Source organism: Buceros rhinoceros, unplaced genomic scaffold (assembly GCF_000710305.1).
Source record: "Buceros rhinoceros silvestris isolate BGI_N320 unplaced genomic scaffold, ASM71030v1 scaffold874, whole genome shotgun sequence".
Classification (NCBI taxonomy): domain Eukaryota; kingdom Metazoa; phylum Chordata; class Aves; order Bucerotiformes; family Bucerotidae; genus Buceros; species Buceros rhinoceros.
This window is the reverse complement of record NW_010406291.1, coordinates 35901-57604: the sequence shown is the minus strand read 5'-3', so window position 1 is coordinate 57604 and position 21704 is coordinate 35901. Positions and strand designations below refer to the sequence as shown.

The following is a 21704-nucleotide window of genomic DNA, read 5'->3' as shown; positions in this document are numbered from 1 at the left end:
CCCATTCTGATTAGTCACCCGGGGACCACAGCACTCTCATGTGAGGCTGCCCTGCAGAGGCCAAGGTGGCAAGGTGTGCCCCAGACGAACCCCTCCACAGAATACGTGGTGTTGGAGGTGGTGCTGAGAGGAACGGAGTCTTCCCAAGGAAGTCACCTCTTTTTGGAATGAAAGCAAAGCTCCACTGACAGAAACAAACCAGCATGCTGCTCACTTCTCATGTGACGCATCAGGGCTACGCTCCGTTCGTGTTTGTTGCAAGAGGAATTGCAGGACGTCATCTGAGAGTCCAGGTGTTCTCTTTCTGTCTTCCAACACAACTTCTCCTTCAGCTGGCTTTGAAAAACAAGCGGTAGTGGGGTGGTTTGGAAAGATCTTACACCCATCTCTGTTCAAGACCACCTGGGCCATCTGCAAGCAACGTGATGCGTATTTCGTTCCATCCCGGTTTGCTAGCTCTGAAATCTTCTGCGACAGACATCGTGACGCAGCCTCATAGATGGGATCCGTTCTGTCTGGCAGTTTTTTGCAATGCATTTTGTAGAAGCCATCAAGAGATTCTCTGATGCTGGTATCTTCTGCGCTGTCACGTTCATACATCCATGAGAGAGCACCGTCGTTAGGTTCAGCGGGCTCACACAGCCCTGCATTTGGATAACATCTCACGTTTGCTTTCTCAGAGCCTCCAGCAGAAAAGCTCGCAGGAACTGCAGAGGGTAGGTTGTTCTCTCCTGCAAGCACAAGATCAATGAAATTCATTAGCCACCAGGTCATCCCTCTGGCAAAAGCTTCTGTCCCCCCCTCGCTGCAGTCTGTCAAGCAGGCTCTGTGCAGGAGTGAGATAAGTACTGCTCTAAACTTGGCTGGACTGCCAGAAGGACTTGCTGCATAGATTCATACGAGATGGGCTGTATTCTGGGTCCTGACAGTTGTACCAGCCTTGACCCTCTGCAGTGACTGGATCTACTCAGTGGTATGGACCTCCTGGCTCCTCTCAGTCATACTTCAACAGCGTTTCAAGAAAGCAGTTTTGCTTCTGTTTCAGTTTCCTCCCTTCAACCCCGGGTCTAATCCTTCCCTTTCCATAGCTCTCAGTGCTGTTTTACTCCTACAGCACAATGTGCAGTCCTGTCCTCCAGGTTTCAGCCAGACTTAGAGCCTCCAAACCAACACTGTTAAGCTGAATGCGTAGTGTTTGAGAGTGGGGGCTGCAAAAGGGGACCTTGTGGTTCCCCATGAAGTCCTACTTCTGCAGCCCAGATGCACTAAACACTCTCCCCACACCCACAGGCATTTTTCCAGATAAAGTGAGTATAAAGGCTGAGGACTCATTCTTGCCTAGCTCTTCTCCTCCTTCCTTGCTGACCCACATCTCTGGACAGCAGCCAGGGCTGTGGTTCTCTTTTGCTCCAGTGCAATCAAGGGGGATGCTTTGTCCTTGCACATAATTAAACTAGCATCAGCACAGAGACACTTGGTGATGGTGTCTCCAGGATGGTCAGTGAGCCATATGCAGCTTCTGGTAGGAAAAGCCTCCACAAAGACCTTGAACTGGACTCTGGTACCTGGGGAGTGCCTCTAGCTGCGATCTCATTTCCAAGCCTGCTGCACCAGCCTGTTTGCCAAGCACCTGAGTCACTGACAAGAAAACTTTCAAGGGCTCAGCCAGAGGTTGCAGAGCCGTCATCTGCACATTACATAAGCAGGACGCAGGGAGTCAGAAAACAGCTTGGTCTTTTCTAATTCTGGGAAACATGAAGCAGAGTGCAGTCCATCGTTTTGGTAAGAGACCACGTTCAAAGGAACTCTCAGTGTGGTGGCAGAAGGCTGCTCTCCTTCCCAGCACACAGAGCGACCTTCCTCTTCCTGAGCAGTCAGAGACTCATTAAAATGAAATTTGGATGTCTGTGCAGCCATACTGTATATTGCCTCTTTCTTCCTCCCCCTACTTTCTATCTTTGATCCTTCTTTTCAATTTCACTTCATCTCCAATTCTGCAATTTTAAATAGAACTTTTCCTCCTCTTGCAATGTGTCATTTCCAATGCAGTACAAAGAAAAGCTTTGTGCCCTTCTTTTAACGTCGGTATATGCCATCAGAACAGCAAATCCGAGCTAGTCAAAGAGAACGGGTCCATTTTGCCTCATTAATCTCTCAGCCTTGGTGCCTGTGTTAAGTTAGAACTGAAACCTCATGCATCTCTGATAATTCAAGCAAGCGGCACTTGCGCTCAAGACTTCTGTGGCAACTGCAGACCACTGTGCCGTGCTGTCATCCTGCTACTTCTTACACAGAGCTCACGGCCAAATGTTGCAAAAGAGCAGTACCCGCCTCCAGCTACGAACCAACCTTACGTTATCCGGGATGAGCAAAACCCTGTTGTTTTCCTGGTGTCAGAGGAGACCTCTGCAATGCTGTTCTGTCTTTCTGGACATTAAGAAACATTTCTTCACTAAAAGGGTCATCAAGCATTGGAACAGGCTCTCCAGTGAAGTGCTTGAGACTCCATCCCTGGAGGTTTTTAAAAGAAGTGTCACATGTAGTGACACAGTTTAGTGCTGGACTTATCAGTGTTAGGGTTACAGTTGGACTCTGTGATCTTAAAGGACTTTTACAACTTCAGTGACTCCTATTCTATTCTATTCTATTCTATTCTATTCTATTCTATTCTATTATTCTATTCTATTCTATTCTATTCTATTCTATTCTATTCTATTCTATTCTATTCTATTCTATTCTATTCTATTCTATTCTATTCTATTCTATTCTATTCTATTCTACTCTATTCTATTCTATTCTATTCTATTCTATTCTATTCTATTCTATTCTATTCTATCCTGAGCCAGTATGACCTGATAAGCAGCCATCCTCTGGTGAAGCACAATCCACCAAAGAAGTGACCAGTAAGTACTTCAGGGATATATTTTGGGGTTTGGTTAGTCAGAAAGTGCTCAACTACATTACTGGGAGAACAGTTTTCTTTCAGTTACTGATTCAAATTTATGTCTCTCTTTTCTAACAGTCGGCCTTACCCTCTTAGTGGATTACTTCTCCAGCAAGGCCTTCTTCAGGCAAGACACAAAAAGTTAGATGCAGAACTCCTAGGGTCAGTTGTAATGTAATGTTTTGTAAGCCCTTTATCCTTCCCTGGCTGTCACGCACCCTCGTGTTGGCTTGGCCCAACACCTACAGAAGTTAGAGGAGCAAAGACGAGCAGGGCTGAAAACTCATTTGCCTGCAACTGAGTTTCATCACAAGAGAACCTGGCTCAAATTATTTTTTAGCTATTTTAATTCATTTATGCTACCAAGCGTGTGTTAAAGGGAAAAAAAAATCAACAAAAAAAGCCCACAAAAACTCGAACAGGTCCTTACTCATGTCTTGATTTCATTCGCATATGATGGATACTCATCAGTAGGAACGTGTATCATTTCATCTGCGCCTCCACTCCATGCTAATTGAAGTTCAGCATTTGCAGCTTATTAGTAAAAGACCTGGGGGCTGATAAAAGGATATTCTTTGTGCCTATAGACCTGCTGATGAAAATTTAAAGCCTCCATCTGGTACAAGCACATAACCCCACCGCTCAAAGCACACAACCAAATCCTGCTTTGGACTTGGGCCACTTTCAGTGATGCAACAACTCTGCAATATTATTTGCACTAAAGCAAATAATATAAAACCACAAAAGCAGCTCACGCAGTGGCTTGAGTCTCTGTGTGCAAGCACATACAGTCAGAGTGTAAAACAAGTCACCCTCCCTTCAAAGAGCAGAGCTCCTACACTGCCGGCTTCCTGGGGAAAGAAATCTCTCCCGGTTCAGGTGAGCAGCGGCTGGTTCTTTGTTAGAGCTGGTATAGCTGTAGTCTCTGTCCCTTGCAGGGGCTCAGCTGGGTGCCCGCAGCTGCCAACTCTCTAGTTCCATCTGTAGCTGGATTTGTCCAAGCCTCTTGCCCTCTCCCACACCATCTGACTGCCTCCCGGGAAAGCTGTGCGTGGGCCCTGTGGTTCCCCTCCTGCCCAGTACACAAAGGCCCATCCTATTACAGGGGTCTGTGAGATTGATCCCGTAGATCTGAGCAGGGGAGAGCTAAACCACAGTGTTTAGTCATCAGCGGTTCTGTGAAAAGGGCAATTACCTTGCTCGTTTTAGGGCAGGAATCATTTACCCTGTGGCTTAGAAATGACTCATCGCTGGCACAGATGGAACAAGTCCAAACCCACCAAAACAAACGCCTATCCCATACCAACCCCAGAGCTGCTCTGATGCCTTCAGGTGTTAGAGAGCACTGGACACGGGCTTGAGCAGAGCTCTATGACAGTAGTTCTGTGCCAAATTGCAGGATTTCGGGGATGCATCTATCTGCACAGGAGGCGAAAACAGGTCCCGTGTCGCAGCAGAACTCCCCACATGCCTGTGCACCTTACAATGGCACATGTTGAGCACTTGAGTCAGCTAATGCAGAGAAAGCCATCTTTTCTTTTTTTTCTTTCCACCTGGCTGATTTCCAGTAGGAGTGCACGTACCATCACGGTACTGCAGTTCCACTCTGCTCTGGAAAGAAAGAAGAAATCTAGGAAGGATCCAGCAGGAGCTCATTATACCCCAATCTCACGCAGCCCCTTAGCCTGCCAGTAAGTAACTGCTTACCTGAGTACTCAGGCATTGCAAAGTCAGGTGTCTTGGGACCAAATCCTATTGCTCTTACTTGCATTAATAAAATTTTCACTGGTTACAACAGTTAAAAACCCATGTGTGAGCTGCTGATTACACCCCTTTACATGAACTGGAATCTATTTGCATTGTATGATTTCCATCACTAACATTTAAACTGGAACGGCACCAAAAAAAGAAGTTTGAACAAAACCAAGTATCACTCTACTAGGTGTGGCACAAACACCTATCGCTTTGAGTAAAGGGCAGAGCCTGAAGCCTTTGTTGTACAGCATTGAAGAGTTTCATCTCTCTGCATACATCTCTGCCTCTGTTTTCTTCTTGCATCGTTGTTTGGGAAACCTTCCAGCATTTAAAGCAAAGGCAAAATGGAATTTTCAATGACATTATCATGCAAAAAGAGTGTTGTAAGCAGAGAAAATTTGATCCTTGTGGGTATTTAAATTGTGAACTGAAAGACAAAATAAGGATATAATAAGCCTTGCTACTTTGCTGTCTCCCTGATGACACACAAACCAGCTTTTCCCTGCTGTAATATACAGCAGGCTATAGTTCGCAAGACAGTATCTGTGAGACTCCGCCTTCCACATGACATAACCAGCTACATTCTTCATCCACCAGCCCACGAGAGAGGCACATGTCGCTGTGTCTGACTGCTGAGGAACTGGCCAGGAGCTCTGCAAATGCTCTGTTAGGAGACCTGGAGGAGGAGAGTGTGGGAGGGTGAGCAAAAGGCAGCAAGAAGGGAAGGAAGAGGCTGGAGGAATTTGGTGTTTGGAGTAGAAAAAGGAGGCAATGATGGAGGAATAGCACTGGATATAGACCAGTACTGAGTCAGGCTCCCTGATTTTTAATTCTACCTGCTGCACATTTGCAGTGTGAAAAGTTGGGGGGCCTTTTGAGTGCGGTAAGATGTAAGCAGTTATTCCAGGGAAGCATAAACCCTTCCCTTTCTGTCTAACTACCTTAGGAATTTGAAATTCGAGAAAAATTAAAAGCTTGGCCAGTGGTAAAGAGCTTTCAAAATACAATAAGCAGGCACAGCACATCCCCCTAGACATCTTCCAAATGTTGCACTTGGTACTAAGCTCTGCCCTGCTCCGAGGCCCACAGCTTTGAGCCATACTCTGCAGACCGCTGGAAAGGCCAGCTAAATGAAATCTTTCAGAAGACACACCAGCCAAACACGTTGGATTTAACAAAACACAGAGCAAGTCAGCTACAATATGAACTCCTACAAATTAACAGTCCTTATTTGCTGAAAGCCGAGACATGGGCACCGCTGTCATCTCACAAATCCATTCCTAAGCAACCAGGCCCCACGGTCCAGGGCAATAGGTATGGTCAGAAGCAGTTCAGCATCATAAATACCATCACTTACAGCTGTGCCCCAAGAGCCTGCTGCTCATACATGCTCAGCCAGGCCCCAGAGCAGTGGGCTTTGGATGTAACCGTCTATGAACAGCTGCTTCAAGTGTGACAGCCTACAGGAACACCTCTCATCGCAAAGACCCCCCAGTATCTCTGAAGAGATGGGCAGCAACCTAACTGCGGTGCCAGAACATTTGTTTTTACGAGTCGAGTTCCTCCCTTCGAGCTCATCACCGTTCTAGAAACAGAAATAGTAAAAAGCAAAAGCCTGGTGCTCGAAACCAGTAAGAAACAATTCTGCCTGCCTGATTGTCACTGCCTAAAATTTGTAAAGAATTTTATGAAGGAAAACTGGGGTTTGTGTTTTATGGCACCTGAAGGAGCTTCCTCACTTTGTTCACATTGCACAGCTTGAGCAAATGGTAGTTGTTTCCCGTCTTACTTTTTTCCTGCCCAAGAATTATAAATGTCAGTCTTGTTTGTTCTCTTTTTTCCAGCTGACTCTGTAGAGCCGGGTCTCCATGAACTGTGAGCTTCCTCACACAGCAAGAATCTCGCACAAGCAGAATTTCCCAAAGAACCCTAATCAACTAGAGAGGGAAGGAATTTTTATAAAGCCCCTGGGTTCGGTTACTAGCTACTTAACTCCCGAATTTGGAACAGGATTAACTATGCCCACCTCTTCAGCTAAGAACTGAGACAGTCCCTTGGGAACCTGAGTCATCCAAGGAGACGACCGAGGACTGATAAAATACAACATTCTTCATTGTTCTAAGGTAAAAGACGAGCAAGGAAAAATTCTTCCTGTTTCTGGCAAGACATTCTGCAGATGTTGTCATGCAGAACTGACGAAGCTGTGAACTGAAATTAAAACAGAACTAGGATATGTCTGGATGACAATTTGTGATCATAGGCGAGACTACCAAAAAAAAAATCTGGAAGAGTTATTAAATCCCATTCTTTAGGGCTTTAGTAAATCCTCTGCTAGAGGCAAGAATGGAGCTCACCAGGCAGCACGCTGTATCCTGCAGCCACCCATTTTGGGGGGTGGGGTTGAAATAAAAGAGAGGGAAACTGCCTCTTATTCTGAAATATTCAGGAATGGCCAGGACAGGAAGCAACTCTAGACTACAAGTATTACTGAGTAAGACAATATCACTGTATCTGCAAGTATTAAAACGAGAACAAACACCAAAGCAATATCCTCTCTCGATATATTAAACACTGTCTTTCATTCAGAGTCACACATCTGCAGTACTCAAGGCAACCGACAATCCTCAGCTGATGCCTTTGGCAAGAATAAGACAAGTAGACAGCTCTCACTGGAGATCAATAGCTCAAGTTTCAACATCAGCTTACAAAAATTCTACCTTCTCTATCTCCTTGCAGAGTGATTTGCATGACAGTTTGCCTGGAGAAACAAGAATATGACGCTCTTTGTACAGCCAAAATAGAAGAGGAAGAGCCTATCATGACAGTATTTCTTTAATGAGAACAGACTAGAAGACGAAAATATTATTTAAAATTTAGCAAAACATTTGTTTTACTTACAGATTCTGTGAACTTGTGAAAGGAGAGGCAGGGAGATTGCTCAGTGTGCTCTGCCTTCCCTTGCTGTTGTAGCACTTGAAAGTCCAATTCATTTCAATGTTAGCACCCATCAACATACACACAGTTTATCTTACAGAGGTGCACATGCACTTCAACTCTGCTTCCAACCAGCAAGGCACAGCTGTGGACACCAGTGACATGACAATCATAGGCAGAAAGGCACTTTCTAGACCAAGAAAATGCTGCAAAGCAAGATATTTTTTAAGCAGCTTTCGTGAATTGTAGGTAAAATTGCACTACTTGTAAATATTTTTGGGAGCAAGAGAGCCATGACATATAACACTGCCATTAGCCACCTTCACGGGAGGTGCTGCTCTTGGAGGCCTCAATCCTGATGTGGAATTGATGTCTGGGCACCACAAGGCACTGTAAAACAGCTGCCCTGCGCAAGAAAAAATGCTCTAAAAACTGTGGAGGTTGAAAACTAAGTCAAACAAGGCAGATGAGGGTGAGGGCTGACTTAAGTACAACCGCCTCCCATTCTTCACCCCTCCAACTTGCACACCGCTATGTCTCTTTGTCAGATGCATCTCTGTGAGTGTGTTCAACTTCATACCAAATTATCATTTCGGTTCAGGTCCCAAATCAGTGGAGTGACTTTCAGAAGTGCTGAATACACAGACGTACAACAGACAAACAAGAGAGGTACCTTTTGGCTCTCAGATTTTACTGTTTCAGTCTTTTGGTTTTGCCTAAGGGCAAAAGCACGAGTGTGGGGATACCACAAGAAACACTTACGGACAGACTGACTCTCTCTAGACGTGATAGACATAGCTGAATGTACGAAGTCTGTCCCTCTTCAGATCACAGCTCTCAGTCAGGGCTGATCTTTCACTAAGAACAATGAAGGAACAGCTGCAGAAGGGGTTTCCTGAATTTGCTTGCAATCAGATGAATTTTAAACGATGCTTCCTGTCTGTGTCACGCTCCTGAAATCATGCTGCATGCCAGACAAGCACAGAAAGGCTTGTGCTTCTTTTAGAAGCAGCAGGAAAAAAATCACAAAGAAATTATCTTAAAAAGCGCAGGCAAATAGCAGGTATGAAGGCAAAGAAATCGACTGATATTCTGGTGAAGACCTGAATGGAGACCGAGGCATTTTCCCGGCCTCCCTGCAGGCCTGATGTGGCTGCGTGCTTTTGAACAGAGACAGCGAGCCAGAGTGCCTTGGCACAGAAAGGGCAGACCTACGGCTCCGTCCTCCCCCCATCCCCACCGTGGGCGATGTGGAATCACACACCTTGGGGCTGGTTTTCTCTCCATTGCCAGAGGAAGCTTGTGCATGAGATACTGATCAAAAATAATAATGGAAGCAAGATATCAATCTCCACCTATCAGCTTTTCACAGGCTAATAAACAAACCATCCTCATATTGAAGAAACCAGAGAGCTGGATATATCAAACAGTCATCAAGGAAATTTTCAAGAGATAGAAGATGCTGTTTCAACAGAACACAATGAAAAGCAAGCAAGACAGACAAGTTTAATAACTTGTAGGTATTTGTTCATCACCAGTCTGTGGCACTGCGGCTTGCCACTTCAAAAGTACACTGAGTAAACATTTGAGCCGTCTAGTTTTGCTGCAGCATCACTTAAATTCAAGTAATGAGCAGACGGATTATTGGACTAGAGCGACAGGCACATTTATAGACCATTCACAAATGCTGGAGTCTTGAGAACCACAAGGGCTTTTTCCTAATTATCTACATGCTGTTTCGGGAATCACTCAGATCTCCTCCACGAGAATCAGCCTGATAGGAGATGAGGTTTGGAACAGAAGTATTTTGCCGTTTCAACAGTCAGCTTTCTACTGGAAGAGCTGTATTGCTAACAAACCAAGCACCTGAAAACTGAGATCGGAAACGGCTCTCGCATAAGAACTGCAACGGGACTGAATCCTCAGGCCCTTAACAGGCTGCACTCACCTTGACAAAATTTTCTCAGGTGTCATAGCTGTGGGACTCTGAATGAACTAGAAAAACCTGAAGGGCAGAGCAGAAGGGAGTATGACTTTAAAAGCTAAAAAGGAGAAAAGCCACTGAGCAAGCAACTAGAGCAGCCGCCTCTCCTACCTCCTCACTCTGTGCTCTCGGCCAGTCACGAGAAAGCCTTGGCAAAACAGGCATTTCCCTGCTATCATTCAGCTTTGCCCTTGAACGCCGAGCGGTAAACGGTTTCAGTCACACCAGATCTGCCTTTTTAAGAGAATTTCTGGGCCATGAGGAGATCTGGGTGCACTCAAACCTCTCACTTCTGCCCCAGACCAAATGTTTCACCTGAAGGACTGCTGGACATAACCCTGGGTAAATGACGAAGGTCAGTGAGAGCCCAAATGCTGTTTGGAAAGCCAACAAAATAAAACTCCATGTTGCCCATCCCATATTACCACTCCGCAGCAGTTCTGCACCGGGATGGCCCTGCTGAGAGGCTGCACAGACCTTACTGGGCAAGAGCCTGGTGCTGTGGGTGAACCTCTTGCTTGGACAGTTTTTCAGCAACACCTTCAACTACTGACGAACTGTGGTTAGTGATAGTTACTGCAACCACGCAGTGTTTGTTCACCATACTTTTCTGACACAGATGGTTTTAAGCCACACAAGAGACGCTAAGGTCTTGCCTTACCATGTGTAGCTTGAAAACATCTCGTGATGTTCAGGAATACTTGTGAACAGAAAAATTCATTAATATCTGCAGAACAAGGCAAATAAATGGACAGATAAGCCAGAGCAAGTTAGGGCAATTTAATTGTTCCTGTATTAAAGGAAAAGTTTTTCACCCACCTTAGGCCATGAGATTGCCCAACTGAAATACCCACTTCATTCAAAAATGATCACGCATGTAGAGAAAAGATAAAACTCCTTTTAAAAATGTAGGAGAGCTAGGGCTTACTGCAGGGATTTCTGAACGCCGTCAATGAATTAAAGGACGAGTCACCACAGAGGAGCACTCCTGGCAAACATTAATACAAACGTACCCAACATTATTAATCACATTAATATAGCCATTCATCTACTCAAAGCAAAAGGCAAAGATTTAACGTACTGAAGGCCTTAATATTGGACACTTTTATCCAATGACAAAATCGGATACGTACGATACGTGTACAATATAAACCAATCCTTAACAATGAAGGCAGATTGCATTTTTCAAATAAAACAGAAGGTTTACCACTATATCTAGGCAGGAGGTATTCCTCATAGCTAAAGTCTCCTAGTTCTTATCTAAGATTGGTTGGTGGGGTAGGATTTGATAGTCCAGAAAATTTTGCTGTTCATACATTCAGGTAATTTTCTTCTGATTTTTTTTAGGCCCAGAATTTATGATCAGCCTAAGAATTTTGCTTCAAAAGGCCTAAAGAAAACATAATTCAAATAGATTGGATTCTGTGACTGTAGTAAATACATCTGGTTTATTTATAAATAAAACAGAGAATTCTAAAACAAAGACCTCAGTGAGCATTTTCAGCTGAAGGTTCGGGACTGGTTTTCAAAGGCTGCTTAACAGAGTTTTTTTAGATCAAATGTGGACAACATGGGAACATAAATAATAATTAATTTGTATTCCACTCCCTCGACAACCACTTCTTTAATCTCATTTTCTCATAACCCACCCGCGAAGCCTCAGGACCCTCGAAAGGAGGACGCTTCTGCAGACTGTATGGACACTTGTGCCTCTTTAAGCAGGTGTAGCTACAGGTACAAGAGCACACCAGAAAACACTCCTATCCAAGAACGACTTGGACTGGAACACTATTAACTTACAAATAAGGTGGCTGGGCGCATTTCCCACTCATGAAATTAAGTCAGGAACGGCTGCCAGAAAATAAAATTGGGACGCTTGTGCCTCTTTAAGCAGGTTTAGCTACAGGTACAAGAGCACACCAGAAAACACTCCTATCCAAGAACGACTTGGACTGGAACACTATTAACTTACAAATAAGGTGGCTGGGCGCATTTCCCACTCATGAAATTAAGTCAGGAACAGCTGCCAGAAAATAAAATTGACATTCAGGGGATCCTCCCCTCTGAAGTTTTAAATCCTCTACAATCATAGCACTAGAATCCTTCATCTCCTCCACTCTACAGACAAAACCACTTTCCACTTTCACATTCTGCCACTGCCTCTTGGTCACGTTCACTGCTGAAGGTTAATCGTGACTCTTGAGACAACAGGAGATATATCTGATGCTTCCTTTAGCTGGAAGAATGTTTAATGCATTAAGGGCACAAAAAAGGCTGGTGCCTTTGGATGAGCAATTGAATCAGGATGAAATAAAGGTCACTGAGAATTAAAGCAAAACAAATATCTGTCTGTCTGTACAGAGGCTCAGCTATGCCCCACCCCCCCAGTGACTATGACTCATTCTTTGTAATAAAAAATAAGAGGCGATTCCGCTGCAGCGCAGACTTGAAAGAATTCAGAGATTAAGGTATTCAAACAGCGGTGGAGACAAAAGGTGCCTTTTAGTGCCAGCAGTGCTCGTGACCTAATGCCAATGTACAAGCACACACGCAGAGCACAAAGAGCAAACAAAGTGCAGTCATCCTGAAGAAGGCATGAAAGGTTAATCACGGGGTGTGATCCCGTTCCTTTTAAACACAACCGCATCACCACCGCCACGTACCACAGAGTTTAAAAGGTCTTAGGGTAGTTCATTCTCTTTTTTTTTCTAAGCTCCAGTGCAACAATGAAGCCTTGTTCATGCTCCTGCCAAGCCATGAGGAAAAGGAGGCACAGCGGAAGTTCTTTCAATCTGCACCTGATCGACAAAGCACTGACAGTACAGCGGCAATCTGAGGACAGCAGAGGAGGTCTGTCCTGGAGCAGCAGGGATGGTGCTAAGCAGGAAGAAAGACAGAAGACGTTTGCTACCTTGCAGAGAGGCTTGGCAGAAATGATGGCATCAGCCTGCACCACCTCCTCCTTTGGAAGCCTCCTCTTTGTGGCAGTGTTCACAATGCGTGGCCAAGAGCGTGATGAGCATTCCCATGGATAAAACAGTGCCTGCACATGAGGTCCCACACTCGCCTAGCCCAGGCTCCAGGGCAGCCTTCGGAGAAGAAAAGAGGTTCCACACAGCACTGTCCGTGTGCTCCCTGGAGCTGTGATCCCAGGGAGGAGACAGGCTTTGCCACTCTGGGAAGTGAAAGAAGCGCCACTCTCTCTCCAGGTCTGCCATTGTCCGCCCTACGCAGGTCACCGCAGCATGGAGGGGTGGGATTCATCCCCCCAGGAAGCCACGTATAGCCATTCTGATGGGCTTGGCGAATCACAACGAGGAAAATCGCTATTGGAAATCCCACGGTGACAGTGCACTGGGAATTCCAAATGTGCTTCTAGGAATTAGGTGCCATCATCAGTAGCTGCTTTCTAACACCCACTGCCCAGATCAGTGAGGTCCCCTCTACCCACAGGCACTTACACACTGCACAAGTGTCTCACCGTATTTGAGGACCAAACTCCCAACACAGATTTTCATAGATTACAACCAAGATAGTAGCAGAGTTTATTTTCTCAACTTTTCTGCAATTTTCCCTCATGTTGCAGAAAACGAATTTAAAGAAAATTTGAAAAAAATGCAAACAATGGCAGTTCTTATGTTTGTACAAACCACTCCGCCGCCCCCGCCCAAGCTTTTTAAATGCAATTGATGTGAAAGGAGACAAAAGGATTTTGAACTCTTTAGCAAGAAAACAGCCCAAGGGAAAAAAAAAAAGGTGATCAAAAAGAAATTACATCCTGGCTACAGGTAAATTATATTACAGACAGCTAGTTGTCCAACAGGAACACTTTGGACTGTGATACGCATCAAAACAAATCTAATTACCCTTAAAAATCAGAGAATCTGTAAGTTCACCTAAAAAAATAGGAGATAAGCTTTTAATTGTTTTCAGTGCAGACACAAACAAAAGACGCTGATTAACTTACTGGGCTCAAGAGAGGTAATTATTTTGCAGCAGACCCATCTGTAAGAGCAATTCTGTGACAGCTCCAGATTTAATCTGCCTTTGTTTTATGAAGACCATCTGCACAAATTATTTTTTCCCTTAGATTTTCGGTTTTGAGACGAACTCTGCTCAGACAGAATGCAAAACTCAATTACAGCCCAGTATCAGGACCTCCTGATGACAGTGGCACACGCTACAGACTAAGTCTAATGAAAGCTCCCAAGCTGAAAAAAGAAGAGTTTAATTTCCTTTACCAGACTCCACAACCCCCAGTTTTGTAAAAATATTAAAAAGATGGTGGAAAACAGATGAACAGATTACTGAGCACATTTGAAAGGGAGAATACTTTAAAATTTTTTAACCTGGAAACAAGCCAAGACATATTTTAATAAATACTCTCTTACAGCTAATGTGCTGTTTCATTCTGCAGTATTACCCAAAGAACAGAGCATCGAGGTAACGATATTCTGTTATACCCTAAATCCACAAACTTGAAAAAGTGTTCAAGAGGAGCTGCAGCATCTTCCTATCAACCTTCCCAACACTGTCGCCCAGATCACTGCAGGCTGTAGCATGGACACCCTACTCTTTGCACGCTCAGGAGTATCAGGGGAGGAGAAAAGTGCAGCATCATCACACAGCAAGTGTGGATCGGTGCAGACATTCATGACACTACCCCAGCACACCCTAACTTGGGTCTTGAGTCTTTCTCCAGCAGCTGCTAGATTTCGCGGGGCTCCCGCACTGACCTCCTGGGCAGCGGGACTGGGCTGGGAGCTTCTTCTGGTAAGAGCAAAGCAGACTGCACCGAAGAGCTGGCAGTCACAGAGATGGGGAGACACAGAGGCCAGCAAAAAGTAAGGCCACATGAGAAGTCATCAGACAGGGCTGCAAACTCGAGCCTCCAAAACACCGTCCCAAGCTCCTTCCCTGGATCCTAGCCATCTCCCAGGCAAGGCCTGCACTCTTCCAAGCACCCATACCCATAGCCCTTCAGCAGCACTCGTCTGACATGTATGTAGTGCCTGGAGCTCCTCACAGAGCAGAAAAGTGCAGTAGGTTTTATTGATTTAAATGAATCCACTGAAGAAATCATACCATCCGATGGGCACTGAGCCGTCTGGTTTCAGGAGGCACCCACAGAGTAAGACACTGCACAAAACGAAGCCGTCAGTACTTGCTTCCATGCTCTCCTTTGGCTGCACACGCTCTGCAGGGTGTTACATGCTGTATGTCATCCAGCCCCAAGAGCGCTCTTTGTATCAAGGTATAGCTAAGGTACGACAGATGTTTTATTGCATCTCCTTTGTCCTAGTTTTTTGCCTTTAAGCAGGACTTAACGTGCACCAAAGCACATTTGGGACAGTGACATATGTCAAAGACTGCCCTGAGCTTTAGGGAATATTCATATGAACATTAACAAAACCAGAGATGTTCCCACAAGGATGCTCCCAGAGGAAAGACAAAGATGTTTTTGGGCAAAGTGTTATAGAAAAGGACAAAGCAATAGTTAAATTAGCATAATCATGTAGATGATGTTCTAACGGGTGCAGAACTGAGAACTTTACCCTCTTCTCCAGGTTACTAACAGCAGCAAGAAGAGGCACGGAAAACTATATTAAAATTTTAGCGAGTTATCACCAACTAGATATAGTTCTAGATACCATTTAAGTTCCATATGTATTCCCAATACCAGGCGCTTTATCGTCCCTGCAGTGTTTATTACCACAGCATTGCTCCTCCATGTGCCGGCAGGAAAGGTGCAAGGGGAAGCCTGGCAGGTTCTGTATGTGGCAGCAAGCTGTCCAAGCAGAGCGGTGTCCACCCAATGCTTGAGTCCTTGCCTCGTCCCTGCACCCCTGCAGAAGATGGTCTCTGCCTCTGCTTCATTGTTTGCTCCCTTCTTTCATCACAGGTGGAAATGCAATATTGGAGCCAAGGCACAGGGATATTCAGATACTTACCCAAACTCTCCACTAAGTTTCAAGCCACAGGCTGTTTCTGTCGCTCATTCATTAGTCACTAAAGCAAGAACAACTAGGGATACTGTGGCGTTCAGAAAAGAAGTAAAATCCACAGGAACGCACTGGTTCCTCAGAAAGGAGCAGAAACAAGGTTCTGGAATTGGCAGTAAACAGTATTTTGCAAAAGGAAAAGCCCAGACACATTGTCAGCTTCCAAACCAGCAGTGAAGCCTGCTCATTTCCTCATGCAGTAATCAGAGGGAACCAGATTCCTGCAACAAAGCAGTAACTTGCTGGCTGAAAAAAGCTATGGGGGTCTGTTTGAGAGGTGAGGAGAAAGGGAGGGCCCAGCTATTCTCTGGCAGGGCTTTAAAAAGCTTGGAAGATTCATAGCAAATCCCTTCGCTTAAGCTGCTGATCCAAACCAGCTTCCCATCTTCTCTCAGATTTGGCCACCCCACTGTTTTGGATCCCTCTAGTCTTACTAATATCTACTCCAAGACCCTGCAAGAATTCAGATGAGCAGGATCTTGAATTTTAGTATTTCTAAGGAGGCCAAATTTGCCCCCAGCTGCCGCAGTACAGCTCTGTAATAACGCATTCCTTTCCATGGCTTAGCTGCAAAGAGGCTTTGGCTAAGTTTGGTAACTACACATTCATTTAGAACCAGTTTGGAAAGGCAGATTCTGGTTTTAGCGCGCAGCTGAGAAAAGGTGAACTGGCAGGAGTCTCTCCTGCCAGACCCTTTCAGAAGGATTTCCTTCCAGACTCATCTTACTCTTAAGAAGTGGTTAGACTGGTTTGTTGTTTGTTGTCTTAACAGGAGGATTCAGAGCAGGGAAACCACTGCTATGATCCCACAAAACACAGACTGCAACACATCAACTCAAACACATCCAGAAACAGCACAGCGGTTTTGTTCTGTGCTACAGGGAGTAACATTTTGGCAAACTAAGGATGTAACAAAGCCAGTTACTAGTCTGAAGTGTTAAAAACAGCCACACGCACTTCCGAAAGGTGGATTATTGCCTGAAAGATACCGTCAGGTTTTATCCCACCCCATTCTACGACCAGCTCCTCAGCCTGCTGTAGAGCAGACTGCTGAAAGCTAACAGCAACGCACGACTTTTTAACCATGCTAAAATACTCCCCTTTATATTCCAAGACTGTAGGGCTGAAGGACACTAGTACTTCCGCAGTCTAACACAGCAATGAAACCTGCTGGTGCAAACTCAGTGACTCAGCCACTGGAGCTAACTTCACTTCTGGAACGCTGCCACGGGCTCTGCAGATGATTCACATGCATACACACGCTATTAGGCAAGTGCCTCATACAAAACAATAATTAGCAGCAATAACAAACATCCTACCACAAAGCACTGGTGCAGCATGAAATGGATTTTCTCAAGTTATTTTATTTTGCATCTTCTGTTGCCTTCATTATATTTTAATTAAAACTGCATCAGGAGAAAAATTAACCTCGCAATAACCTCATTAGACATCCAGCAAAGAAGTAATGCAGAGCAATGTTAAATTCAGCTGGGATTGCAGACGGTAGCTCTGTGAATCAGGGTCTGCTTCAATTCAGCCCTTCAACAAAAAGTTCACCCCTTCAAGAAATTGCTCTCGAATTGTAAGGTATCACAAGCCAGATCCTACTCATGCCGCACTGTGACCAGGAGTGAAGATGATATATTCCTCTGCAATCTTCAAAGACCGTAACTGCTTAATCCTTAAATTCAGAATATCTCTTTTGTAAAGGGAAAAGGAAGGAAGTGTCAGGCAGGATCAGATCAGAAGTGTAGCTAGTCTAGCACGTCCGCTCCACTTGAGGTCTGTTCTAGGTGGCAACAGGGAAATGTAACGGGGATATGTAGATGTGATCTGACGCTTGAAATTAGGCAGCGATTAGTACAAGCCTTGAAACACCACCCTATGTATCCAGTATCTCAGCAACGTTTGTGTCAGCAAGAACTGTTGACTTAGCTTGTTCTTATTATCCAAATCGGTATATAATCCCCTTCCTTAATGCTGCGAAGCTCTTAGCCTCAGTAATTTCTTGTAGCACTGAGTTCTATAATCTAATTACCCGCTGTGTAATTTTGGTTCTACTGCCTTTCCTTTTTCTCATCTTCCAACACAGGCAGAGCCAACATTCAGATTCCTCTCTAAATCATTACGATTTTCTGGATTTAACTTTCTTTAAAAAAAAATACAAGTTTTGCACAATTCTTTGAGATAGGAGCATGCACATAAAACACCTTTGGTACTTTGGAAGTACCAAAGCCTGCATTCATCTACAAGACATTATAACGTCCTTGTCTGCTTTACCATGCTTACTCTTTTTTTGTCCTTTCTATCTCCTCTTTACAGATGTAAAAAAAAGCCAATCAATCTTTTTCTGTCAGGAATCACAGCCTGTATAAAGCTGAGATCTTCTTTAGCACGAACCTGCATTGTATTATTACTTAGGGATATGAAAAATAGTCTGCAGGCATTATGGAAGGTAGGAATGCGACGGGCTTACATCCTTCACAAACCCAAATAACTTTTGGAATAAGGTCATTTCCACCACATAGGCAGTGCTATCTTTATAAAATACAATCAGCTTGCAAAACTCAAGCTGTCACTTGCTTCCACCTTTATCTGGGAACAAACACAAGCAGAGCACAGCTAGAAGTGCCTCAGCATGCTGAAAAGAACAGCAAGCAGCACATAGCACAAAATCCTGTCATTCGCTTGCCAGTGCTTATTATGGCAATCCCTAACCAGCTGCCTGCGATCCTGCACATACACCCTTGGTGTGGAGGCTCGCTGTAAACACAGAAGCACTGCTCAGCCTGACAGCATTCCATCTGTCTGTGCAGGAGGTTTTATAGCAATATATATGTGCATGCGTAAGCCAGCCAAGGAGCTCAGCTACTATGAAATCCACCGCATACAACGCCAAGAAGGCCAAGGGGGTGGGGTGGGGGGCTGTTAAACTCGTGAAATGAAGGAGGAAATCAGACACAGGAGGGCTCCGGAATAAGACTTCATGTACTATAAAACCCACACTGATGCTGAATCACTGGCCTATGTTGTTCTGTTTAAAAAAAATATTGTGGATGATGAAAGTGTGCTATATTTTAGATTCACAGTCTGCTGCTAAAGGGTTATGAGTCACACCAATGAGCTCAGTGAAGCAAAACTGAGAAACAGACAAAAAAATTGAGGCCTGTATTGAGAGACACAGAGAACTAGTTTAATTCCAGTGCCAGATCCCCCACTTACATCATTTATTTTTTGATACATGCCTGAGCTGGGAGGGCATGGGAATATTTCATCTGGACCCAGTCCATGTGGCGTGGTACAGGCTAGAGGGGAAGCAAGCAGACATCAAGAGCAGCACGTGAATACAAAGGCAAGGACTAAATAACTACAGAGAAATCCAGGAAAAAACCTCCACAACGATCCTCACAATCGTGGGATTAATCCAGGCCACATCCCTGCAGAGAGCAGGGACCGCCAGTCGGAGATGTAATGGCAGTCTGGGCAGCAGTGCTATGTCCTACCTCCTCACACAGCTGTGGAGCATCTCCTGCAATGCTCCAGGCACCACATCCACTGTCAGATCTACTCACACACAGGAAACAAAGGCACCCCTGCCCACAGCCTCCTGCTCAGCTCTTACTCCAAATTGGCAGAACAAGTTGCATCCTCTCACATCATTAAGTCTGGCCTCTACACTAAGCAGAGTTCTGGAAGCATTGCAAGGAACACAGCTGCTCATTTCAACAGCACTGGCATCCTTCTTTTCTCCTCCTCCCTGCCACCAGCCACAGCGGATTCCCCAGTATGTGCTTCTCCAATGCCAATTCACAACAGTACCTAAAGAAGCTTCGAGGCCAGGGAATAAATTCAGAAGCAGTAAGAGACCATGGCAATCAGGACAGATGTATCTTGTTTTCTCTTGCTGCGCTTCAGTGACAACTGTCAGTGCAGAGCCTTTTGGGGCCAATAAACTCCAGATCATTTTTCTAGCACGTAGGCACGCTGCACGTCTGAGAAAAGATTTGAATGATAGACAGATATGTGCAGTGAAAGTGTCCCAATGAAAAGGAAAAATTCCGGCTGTGCATAAATGACCATTGGTGTTACACATGTCCAAAAGCAGCCAAACTTCATACAGAGAACTCAGGTCTCTGAGGGTCCTCCAGGGTGTTTCGTGTAACAGGACAGGTGACCCTGACAAATTACAAGGCAAATCCCCTATGTTTAGAATCAGACCAGGAAAAAAAAAAAAAGAGTCAAAATCTTGCTAATGGAGAAATGAAGAAACATCCTTCATTCCTGCACAAGTTCACAGCTTAGGCCACGCAGGTAGTTCACACAGGCTCACAGGCCTCATCTCAGTAACACTCAGCCATGCCCTAGAGACAGTGGTATTTCAGCACACAGTGCTCTGGCACACGTTGCTTACATAAGCTACCCCTATAAATTGGTAATAAAAGAACATTCTCTGATTACTTATTTATGCAGCTCCAGGGGGCTGTTTGCTCTCTCAGCAGTAACCATGATGATTACATAAAAGCACCGCTGGAGTGGGAGGAACACTCATGGACAAACATGCTTTAACACGTGGCATGATGCAAACTGCATGGAGGGCAAAGCTTCTCAGTGCAAGCAGCCAGGCGAACCATGCATCCACCTGCGGCATACGCTTGAGAAAATCAAGCAGAAATGAAAGCCACTGCAATCCAGCACGTTTAAAAGAATGAACGCAGAAACAAGAGGTTTTAGAGAGACTTGAGGAGTGACATTTCTTGTTTATGTGTTGTATCACCCAAGCATCAAATCACCCTCTAAACTAAACTGCTCACAACTGGTCTGGAGGTGGTAGGCTCCAGAGCATCTGGTTAAATGTGTGAAGCTGGGGGTTTACTGAAAAATCAGTAGCACTGTTACCTGGGTTCTCCACCTTAGGTATAGCTATACTTCAGGTCAATGCAGCTACGCTACCTCCCCAAATGCCTGTGCCACACAGCACCATGCTATGACAGAAGCATCCTGGTGGGCTGACATGGCATGGCATGGCCTCAGTATGGCTTTCCAAGCCAATTTGCTCTTTTTAATTTTTCTGTCCTACCCAGACATCCTTCACTCTTTAAATTGAGATTTTAAACCATTTTCACAAATCTTACCACCCACACGTAAGTGATGCAGCTGACAAGCTGAGACATCAAGGCACGCTCTGCAGATAGCAGGGAGGGGTAATGCTGCTTTTACATAACAAAGTTATCAGAGTCATTTCATGTTTTGTCACTTGCTGGTTGCTCAGCACAGATATATACGTCCTGGGTCTTTTTTGCAGCATCTGCACTCCAACAAGACCATAATGCCAAGCTGTAAAGAGCAGCTCTATTATACAAGAAAAGAACCAACATCTTAGGAGCCCCACAGAAATAATCTAACGTTGATACAAAGAGGCTATGAACAAGTGTCCAGGTAACAGGGTCACACTCTTATACAGCTTTTCCCAGTTATTTCAATGACTTGAGGACTCATGCATTTTTATTTTTCTTCAAGAAAAACTACAGTATTTTGAGGAGATGTTTCAGCCGTCCTGCAGTTCTTGCACTCCGAAGTGACTGGAAACATGAATGGGTACACCAGCATGTTCACAGCTGCCATTACTATGTTATTGTCATTCACTCACTCACTCATGGCTTGGCCTCACGGACGAAGACTTGGGAAGGGCTTTCCCCACGCTTACTGCAAGCGCGCTGGTGGCTGGAAAGGCCAATGCGGGATAGGCAAGACCGGTTGCAAAGAGCACACTGGAAGGTCTCCTTGGGTGGTACAGTCGAGGCACGGTTATTTCTGCGCTGTCTCTTCTCCTCGAGACTGATTCTACGCGTGCTCTCAAAGGAGGCAGCAGCGTTATGTGTGGTGTGTCTCCAGATCTCCCGATGGGAGGCCAGGGTGGACCACTGATGGTGGTCAATATGGCCAAGGCTGAGGTGTTGTTTCAGGGAGTCCTTATATCTCCTCTTTGAGGCTCTTCTCTTGCGGCAGCCGGTGGCGAGTTCACCGTAGAACACAATCTTAGGGAGGGGGGATCCGCCATCCTGGAGACGTGCCCTGCCCCGCGCAG

The 21704-nt window shown here is 45.0% G+C and overlaps 1 protein-coding gene across 1 annotated transcript in view; it reads right to left on the bottom strand.

Annotated features, from left to right (window-relative positions):
* Positions 1-210: 210 nt before the first annotated feature.
* LOC104491556 (chromosome unknown open reading frame, human C20orf196) overlaps positions 211-21704 on the bottom strand; it is a gene marked incomplete at its 5' end in the record, with an annotated part of 31328 nt that continues 9834 nt past the window's right edge. Inside the window, one exon of the mRNA XM_010134002.1 lies at positions 211-731. Coding sequence (XP_010132304.1) covers positions 211-731 — 521 coding nt within the window. The remainder of the gene's footprint in view (positions 732-21704) is intronic.